Genomic DNA, 9,871 nt, shown 5'->3' on the forward strand with positions numbered 1-9,871 from the left:
GATAACCATTATCTGTTTCTTGTGGCCGATACAGATATTATGACCGATAAAATTCCTGTTCTGAAGATAACAAAGGCTAACTTTTTTTCATCTTTCTTCATCAAAGAATGGCATCAAATATTTATCTTTTTCTCTCTTACAGTGCTAACAGGCAGCAATGCAATTCATATAAATTCAAGAGAAAGCCTTGTATGGATCAAGAGCCTCCACATAACAATAATTTGTTGTTTTAATTTATCAGAGTTTAATATATTGGCCGCCAATATATCATACAGCCCTACTTGCATTCACTGTTGCTGAACAACAGTGCCAGTGAAGTACTCGTTCTCGGGACAAGGAATGACCGGTCAGGTCAAACTCAGAGGAACTATGAAGAATTCAAAGTTTCCCTTCAAATTAGTTACTACAATTTTAACAACAACATAAAGGAAATTTAGATTGGAGATCATTTCTATCTTTTCTTTCCATAAAATTCTTGATGTGTTTCAGTTATCTTTTTGCATGGTTTCACAAAAGTTAATATTGCCCTTTATTATTGCCTTTAATGGGTGCTGAAGGGCCCTTTAGTGCCTCCAGCCCCTATTACCTTCAAAAGCACCTAAACCTCCAAAAAGCAGGATAAAGGTCACTGTAGTTCCATCTGTCATCCTAAACAAAATTATGTTTAGAATGACAGCATAGCAAAGGCCTTTCTGAAGAGTGGCAGAAAAGTGGCATTGTTGAACTGGAGAAGAGAAGAGAAGAGAAGAGAAGAAAAGAGAAGAGAAGAGAAGAGAAGAGAAGAGAAGAGAAGAGAAGAGAAGAGAAAATCCCACCTGCCAAGAAGAGTCTGATTGGGATCGATTCTCCTTTAACTGGAGCTCCATCCATGATCTCATACTTTGCAACCGTCTCCGTCTCTGTGGTCGTACTGGGACCTGGAAAGAACCGAAAATATAATAACATGATTAGCAAGCATAAAGTATGTGCAGGTGCCTAGCCATCATTTAATTTTACATGTGGTTACCCTTGATTCTTACCTATGCCAGTTATTTCCTTCTTGATGAGCTGTAGCTCCATGTGCTGAATCTTGATCCTGACTAGCAGGAAGTAGATCTTCCCAACGATCACATCTTTAAGGTGGTACCTAGCAAAGAAACACAGATATACAGAATATGCTTATACTGACTTTGGTTTGATGGGTTTTATTTGGCATTTAGATTCACTAAAGCAGTAACGATCCCACTTATGGACAGACTTATTAAAAGCAGTGCTCAGTAGTCTGAGGTTTGAGATCCGTGATGTCTGTGGGCATCACGAAATTCCTACTAAGAACCAGTATGAAAGTAAACAGAACATAGCCACAAACACCCTGATTAAAATGTGTCCTGCACAACAATAAACTCCTGTTTTGCACATGTAACTTTCTGTCAGAAAATACCATGATGTTGCCAACTAATAAATGACAGGGAAAGGAGGTGAAGCTGAAGAAACACATTGATGTACTGCAAAAATCAAAATATGTCGCCCTTGTATAAACATGCTGTCCCTTTTCAGAGAGCTAACAGTGGGAGAACAAATCATTGTCATTGTCACATAAAGGAGAGACAGCATGACTTGTCTGTTTTGTTAGCACAGATATAAAACAAGCTTTTCTGTTATATTAAATAACAGGAAAATCAGTGAGTCAGTAATAACCATCAGCACTGTGAAATTCAAATAGGTGGTTTATCGGAAGCGGAAAATGAACCCCCAAGGAGAAAAGCGGTAGACAGACAGGAAAATCAGAATAGTCAGCAAGCACAGGATGCATAATTGGCCATCTACAATGTATTTTCAATGTGTGAATATTGCTCACAGCGCACTGAGCAAATAGGCTAGGTGCCAAAACTGGCACTTCATAATGATTGCCGTATGCAGAGCTCTGTGCCCCATCTGGTCTTAACAGTCCAACTGGTTAACAGGGGCACCAAAAGCAAGCGGGCAGCACTTTGCGGCGCTTCTGGGTCCTGTCTGAACACAGCATAACGTGTACAGTATGCAATGATGTAAATGTGCAAAAAGGTAGCAACCGCCCCCTCTGTCTATTTATAGACACTAAAGGCCTGTTTGTCAGTACACTAATACCAATAGTCACTTTTTGACAGCAAAGAGTCTTTGTGATGTTGCAAAATGTTAGTAGATATGACTCTTAAAGTGAAGTTAAAGGAATATTGATCTTACTTGGACTTATTGTATTCAAACTCGATGTGCAGACAATCTTCTATGCCGACCTCCATCTTGATGGAGTTGTTGACATCTGGGTAAGTGGCTAACTGGTGGACAATCAGCTCATACTCTTTCACTAGGTCAGACAGACGACGGACTATTGTCACTCTGAGGAAATACCTGGAAAAAAAGGGGAAAAAAAGACAGCACAAGTTGCTGAAGCTGAACTAAGACAACACTACCACAACCCACAGTTACCCAAAAGTGATGCAATACCAATCTGTGACACACACTTACAACTATGCAGGAGGAAAAAAAAGCATACTGACAGAAAACAGCAGCAGTTTGGTCATATCACTCATTTTGTTGCACTGTTCAGCCAAATTTGAGTATCTTGACTTGCCATGATGTGGTTGGGAAAGTAAAAGAACCCAAAGTCTGACTTACACTCAAAGTGTATTATAAATATACAGTACCTTAGTCTGACGTTGGCGCCAGTATAGGACTCGTAAGGCTTCTCCACTTGCATGAACTCAAAGTCATAGCTCCTGTTCTGGGTAAGTTCTCCAGGCAAAGCCAACTCCTTCACCAAGTCCACAAACTCATGGGTGTTACTCTTATCAGAGAACAGCTCTGGAAAAGAGTTAGAGACATTGCAATAAAACAATCATAGCATTACAACAGCCAACAACCCCCCAAACCATCCGCATGCATCTGTGTCAAATGAGTTCAGGAAGGACTATACACTTTATTATGTACACCTGTACAATCTAATGTATATATATGCAACAGATCTGCCATGAACTCTACTTTTATCAACAAAAACTGAACATTATAAACTATAAAACATGACCTACTATCAAGGCTCTGGGAGTATAATACAACAGTTAGTAAAAACTGACTGCAGCTACAGTATGTTCATACCAAAATATGGTCAAATTTTCCTCATCTGCACCCTGAAATCATACAAAAAAAGTTTAAAAAAAAAAAAAAAAAAAAAAGTTAAAAAAAAAAAGATTTCTCAAATCTCTGTAAAATGTAATATTCTTAGCGATGGGGATTATGTAAAATGATTTACATCTTTTCACACTGTCTGAGAGTGGCATATCCAACAAGCTCAACATCCTGAAATCTAGACGGGCAAAAAACACACATATTTTTATTTCATAATTTGATGCTCTTTGCACACATTAATCCAATTATAAATACAGTTTTCCCATGTAGTGTTGCTCTTAGCAGAAAAGAGGGTTTAGCTCTACTATGACCGGCTACAGGCCGCACATGACGTCCACATGCTCTGCTAAATCTTTCAGCCACATGAGCAAGTCCACAGCTCAATGTTGGCAATTAGTTTGTCAGCCATGAATCCAAATGCTCATTGCTCCTCAGTATGACCAGTAACAAATGCATGCTGCAGGAGCTAGTTTTAAATTTAGATACAACTTATGAGATCTTGAAAAAAAGAATTTAGCACACCTGTCCCGCTAATCACAACAATAATGGTTGCCTCTGCTAGTAAGTGTTACATGACTCAACATGTTCTAGGTAAGAACCAGTAAAACAGTGCCTCTAATAGTATTGCCTAATGACTGCACCTCCTTCACTTGACTCACCAATCTGCCCGACAAACTCAATCCGGATGCCCTGGTGCTCAAGTCTCTTTCCGCCTTGCTTCACATTCAGATTCACCTAAAGGAAAACATGTTTGTAAATGAGACAAAAGGCATGTTGTAAAAAGGCTTGTGAGTCAAACACAACGTTGAACACAACAGATGTCTTTCACAAATGTTTCTGATTTTACCCAGTGAAACAACAATATTCTCTATTTTAGAACATTCAAAAAAGTTCACATTCAAATCTCTGAACAGGGCTCTCTCAAACATTCAACTGTACCACCTGTATGTTTTTATGACCACGAAAAAGGTCAGATATTTTCTCCCCAACGTGTCAGAATGACACGGGCACAGAAAGGCTCTCGATGAATTTTCCAATTTTTTCCTTTTATTAGTATGCCTCTATGAGCCATTAGTATCGACTTACTGAAGGTTTTTTTTTTTTTCCAAATTATGACTGATATGTTATCTTAGTAGCTTAGAGAGTTGAATGCTCTTTGTCCACTGACAACATTATCACACCATTCCCTGATAATCTCAATTTCCCACTAGGCACAGTAAAAGAGGGGTTCATAAAATAGACTGGCATATGGCTAAAAAGGAGAATTCTACTACCTAGTAAATACAATGATGGAAAAATTAAACCTGTCCTTTTTTTTTTTTAAGCCACTTTGATAACAGCTGAAAACCCTATTTACCTTCCCAGACACCGACTCTCCATCGTAGAACAGGTAGTGTTTCTCAACTTTCCCATCCTCTGTCTTCAACTCTGCCGTCTTTCTGTTTTCTGCATCATTCAGCAGGACGTCTATTTCACATACCGGCCCGAACAAACCCCCTAGGAAACTCTGCAAACGGAGAATACAGATACAGAATGGGACACTGAAAGGTAGAATACAATACAGCATCTCACACACCATGGTGCAGACAGATGTGTGTGTATTAGCTACCCACAGGTAGGTACAGACTAGGGGTGTACAACCAAACTGTAAAAAAAAAAATCAACTGTTCAATACACAATACACCCTACAAAGCTATCACCAGTGATGGTTGGACCTCCAGAGCAGCTGAGAGTTACCTGACTATGAGTGTACATTATATTTTGAATTGAGAGATGAAAACTGTTCACATCCACTTTATGAGAGCCATTCAACCACACACGGTGCTGATGAATTAATGAATATACTCAAAGTGTTTTTGTTTGTTTTATAGAGTCTAAGTAGACCTTTGCCCTTAACAGAATATTTGTTGACTTCATGTAGTTATCCCAAATCTCTGAATGAAAAAAATGTATTTTATTTTTGTAAATAAGAAAAAACACAGAGACGATTGGAAATAGTAGTTTTTTTTTCCTGATGTACAAAACAACTCAAACCGAAACCATGACCCAAAAACTGCAGTACAAATTGAACCGTGGGTAATAATTTCAAATAAGTGTGAACCCACAGTCATATCGTGTATCGTATCACTATCAACATATCTGGCATAAATACCGAGGTATGAATTTTGTCTATATCATGCAATCCTAACAGACACTGGTATAATTTGCCAAGTATTTGCTGGACTTTTTCAACATCTGCTCATGTTTCATCCCTGTGGCATTCTGGGGAGGAGTGCTGTGTTTTGACACATCCAAGATCTGACGCTGCATCCTAATTCACAAGACCCATCACGCTGTAACAGCTTGAACTGAGTGAAGGGAGTCTCTTGACATAAACACACACATGCTGTCAGATAATAATAAAATAGATGTGGCTTTCTGGGGTCATGAGTGTCATGAGAGAAGTAGTCATCTCACACTTTGCGCGTGTAAATGTCAACCCAGTGGCTGACTCAAAAAAACAGAATATCATGGAAAAGCTCATTTCTTATTACCTCAAATTATTAGAATATCACATAAAACAAATTAAAAACAGCCTGTGGCTCTGCTGATGTGTGATGGAAGTCCAGGTTGCTTTGATAGCGGCCTTCAGCTCATCTGGACTGTATATAAAGTTTGTTATAACCACACCTGAGTATTTAAACTCCTTTTAAACCGAAATCTAATACAAATCTACCGGAGGATGGTCGTGTATGGCACCTAAAGCCTGAGACACCTTATGTATCCTGTTGATTAGCAGGGGGATCTGCTCTGAACTCTTGACTGCAATGGTAGAATCATCTGTCAGCTCAGTTATGTACAGATGATCTCCGCACACATTTGGGCTCTGTGTCAGGGCTATGTTTTTGTGAAAATAGCCAACAACTCCGCAACTGACATAATTAAAAAAAAAAACAGAGCAGGAACACCCCTTCTGAATTGCTTGTTTGACCTCAAATCCTTTAGAAGTTTCTTGAGGGAGGGAGACTGAACTACTACAGTCCAGCTGAGCTGAAGGCTGCTGTCAAAGCAGCCTGGGCCTCCATCACACCTCAACAAAAAGCCACAGGCTGATCACCTCCACGCCACGCCACATTGATGCAGTCATTCGTGCAAGAAGAATGAGAGAGGAGTAATTTTCTAATATTCTGACAAACTGGATTTTTTTATTTTCATGAACTGTAAGCCACAATCATCAAAATTAAAATGTTGAAATATTTGAAATATTTCACATCATGTATAATGAACCTAGAATATATGATAGCCTCACTCTTTGAATTAAATTACAGAAAAAAATTAACCTTCCCGTGATAATTTAATTTTCTGAGATGCACCTGCAGACATATTAACAGCCAGAGGTCACGACAGCTGCTCCCTATCCACACTCACAGTGATGTTATTATACCTGTCACTTATTGTCAAACGGGCCATTAGCACCACACCCACATGATGTGTCTGGGAGCTGGCAGAGACTCATAAACACGTGTTGGAACACACAGGAGCACAATATCTGGAGGAATCACCAAGGTGGCATTCACTGAACACCCAAAGTACATTAAAGTGGGGAGTGTCTCTAGTTTTAATAGCCTCTAAATTTGCAAGCCTTAATGTCATGCTCCCACACTAAGCTTTAAAAAAACAAATCAAAAACAACACAAGAGTAGTCTGTATTAGTAACATGAGGATATCAACAAATTATTTTTCGAATCAATAAGTGGTCGACACTTTCTCCAACTAAATCCCTGCCATCATCAGTCATACATTTGTCACGGATTAGGCACTTCAGCGCACATTAAGAAAAAACTGCTAGTGACAGATGTAACTTATATCTGTGATAGCTAACCAGGCAGCCACAGTACCGTTAGCGCAGTCTGCTAACGCTAGCTAACACTGCCATTTCTTGTGGCTCCTTGCAGCTTCATGTCAGAAGAAAACAAGCCGCGGGACTCCGGGTCATAAACATCAAATCTGCTTTCTTTAAAACTAACGGTGCTACTTTTTACTGGCAAGCCTATCGACAATTTAGAGAGCAGGTACGATGGCCTCGTACTGTGCTAACTGGGTGCAAACCGAGCTAGCTTTCCTGTCACACAGGAGTGTTTGAACACACACATGAGCCAGAGAAACTGAGAAGCCGTGCCGTGTTGCTTCACAAACGAAGACGCGTCTTATTTGGCTGCAGTTTGAGAAGCTGTTGCCTCTTCTTGCACTCACCATGTCGGCCGTTTAGACAGTTGAAGCTAGCAGCTAGCCTGTCTCCGAGCAGGGAAGTCTGTGTGCTGCTAATCTGAACCCAGAGGCAGTAACAAGGTTTACCATCATGTGACCCCAGTCATATGAGGGGCGGGGCGCTCGGGGTGCAGGCTGCACGGGCTCTGCAAGGCTGCGTTCAGACTGACCTACATCGGAGTTTTTCCTCAAATGTAACTCAGAGATTTTTTTTTTTTTTTATGCCAGTGTGAACAGAAAAACACAATTTTCAATCCTGATTTGACACACTTTGGCCTTGTTCAGACTGGCTTCCCAAATCTGCTTTATTGGCATCACCAGATTTTATCCAGACTGATTTTAGAAAGTCTGGACCATCGACTCCATAAAAGATATATATATATATATATATACAGTCTATGGTGTGGACAGCCAAAAAACACATGGAAATCGGAGCCAAACCACATTAGGAGGTGGTTTGGAATGCGATTCCAATTGGATTTCTACAGATTCGACTTACTTTAGATGCTCTAAACACTCAAATCAGATTTCAAGTCTGTTTTGCATCACTCACAAGCAAGACACACAGCGACAACATCAAATCTGATAGATGGAAGTGTGTCCAAGCAGCTGAGCAGACTCTGTGCTGCCACAAGCAGAGCAGTACGGACACTTGCAAATAACGGTGTGGACAGTCTGTCTTCAAGATCTGATTTGAGAAACAAATCTGATTTGCCTGCAGTCTGAACAAGGCCTTTCATATGTGGTGTTAAATCAGATATGGATCTGATTCCTGCTGATGTGACACTGTGTGAACATGCAGATCAGAATTCATGTGTTTTTTTCCCTTACTGAGCATGCTCACATCACTGTGACAGCGTCTTTATTCATTTATTTTTAGCAGTCATGGACAAAACAAAACATGGAGGACAGCAGCAACAACAACACAGGAACACAGGGTCACGCATTTAATCGTTATAATGGAGGATGCTTCACTCTAGCGCGCCAAGTTATTTTTTAAATTGTGATGATGGGATTTTTGGTTGTTCAGCTGCTTGCTTGTTGTAAATGTGGCATCACGGTACAGATCTGTTCACACAGAGATGGTGTCAGAGACAGAGCAGAGATGAATGTGAACAGTCAAGTCAAAAAGATCAGATCTGAGAAAAAATCTGAACTGGGTCACTTTCAGCTGCTGTGTGAACGTAGCCTAACTGTCTGATGCAGTTTTCTCTCTTTACTGAGAAAAAGTCAACATGAGTGTGAAGACTATAAAAAAGCTAAAGAATCAGGGAATCTATTACAGGTATCCTGTTTGCAGAGCTATTTAAAGTTACTGCACGACTATATCATTGTATGTTTTACATTATAGTAGCATATATAGATAGAACATTCATTATTTTAAAATTAACTCTCAAACTTTATGAGGAGACATGTTATGTGTCATTTTATATGACAATTCTTCATTACATGAAGGGATGGACAGATTCTCACATTGTGAGAACCCGAAGAAATCAGATGCGCTTCAGCATGCTGTGGTCACTGGGGAATCCACCACACAGGTTCACAGGTTCAGAACTCCCTTTGAGCTGCTGTCATTAGATTAAATAATACAATAACTTGCACTGATCTTTTCTTCATTTATTTCTGAGCTCACCCAGACTCCCTAGGGACCACTGGGATGGGGGTCGGGCTCTGGTATTATCAGAGGTGGAGGCAACTAATTACATTGGCTCATGTTACTGTCACTGAATAGCTTGTTTGTGTACTTGTACTTTTAGAGTACATTTTTGCTTGAGTGTTGTACATCACAATTTAAATCACATCATTACAGAGAGCAAATCATCAATGACAAATTGTGGAACCTTTCACAATAAAAGATCAGTCAGCAAAGGTGAGAAAAGGAACCTGCTTTTACTTTGTTGGTTCTACTTTTGTCATTTCCAAATTTCAAATTAAAGTTGGCTGATGGAAGTTAGGATCATTTAGACTCACCTGGTAAAAAATGTGGAACAAGAGTAGAAAAAGGAGAAATAATATCAGCAAGTTGTCCTGATGGTGAGAACTAAGTAGACTCAACCAGCATAATTATGTGCTTATTCCGCATTTGTAAGTTGTTTCTACAGGGTCCTCATTTCAATCAACCCTCAGCAATTCTGCACAATGCACCTTTAACAGACAATAGTTCTTTTGTAACTGCATGGAAAAGACCTGACAAAGTTTCTGTTTTGAAAAAGCAACTCGGTAACTTTTACTCCGAGTTCATTTTAAATGAGCTACTTTTTAGTTTTGCCCAAGTAAGTTCTTACCCGAGAACCTCTGCTTAAGTAAAATATCAGCAGCGTTACAGTACTCCTACTTGAACAGAAATTTGTAGTTCTCTTTCCACCGGGATTTATATATCATGCCTATAAGCTACTTTGGTGATTAGCCAACCTTATGTTGATCTCTGTATGTAAAAATGGCATAAAGAGGCAAAATCATTAAATTCTAGATAAATTGG

The 9,871-nt window shown here is 39.5% G+C and overlaps 1 protein-coding gene across 1 annotated transcript in view; it reads right to left on the reverse strand.

Annotated features, from left to right (window-relative positions):
- vps26a (VPS26, retromer complex component A) overlaps window positions 1-7,482 on the reverse strand; it is an 11,713-nt gene extending 4,231 nt beyond the window's left edge. The window contains exons 1-7 of the mRNA XM_030044707.1: window positions 7,375-7,482; window positions 4,499-4,648; window positions 3,801-3,876; window positions 2,664-2,820; window positions 2,203-2,367; window positions 1,020-1,126; window positions 816-917 (exon numbers count right to left, since the gene is read on the reverse strand). Of these exons, the coding sequence (XP_029900567.1) occupies window positions 816-917; window positions 1,020-1,126; window positions 2,203-2,367; window positions 2,664-2,820; window positions 3,801-3,876; window positions 4,499-4,648; window positions 7,375-7,377 (760 nt within the window). The 5' untranslated portion in view covers window positions 7,378-7,482. The remainder of the gene's footprint in view (window positions 1-815; window positions 918-1,019; window positions 1,127-2,202; window positions 2,368-2,663; window positions 2,821-3,800; window positions 3,877-4,498; window positions 4,649-7,374) is intronic.
- Window positions 7,483-9,871: the final 2,389 nt, after the last annotated feature.

Source organism: Myripristis murdjan, chromosome 3 (assembly GCF_902150065.1).
Source record: "Myripristis murdjan chromosome 3, fMyrMur1.1, whole genome shotgun sequence".
NCBI lineage: Eukaryota > Metazoa > Chordata > Actinopteri > Holocentriformes > Holocentridae > Myripristis > Myripristis murdjan.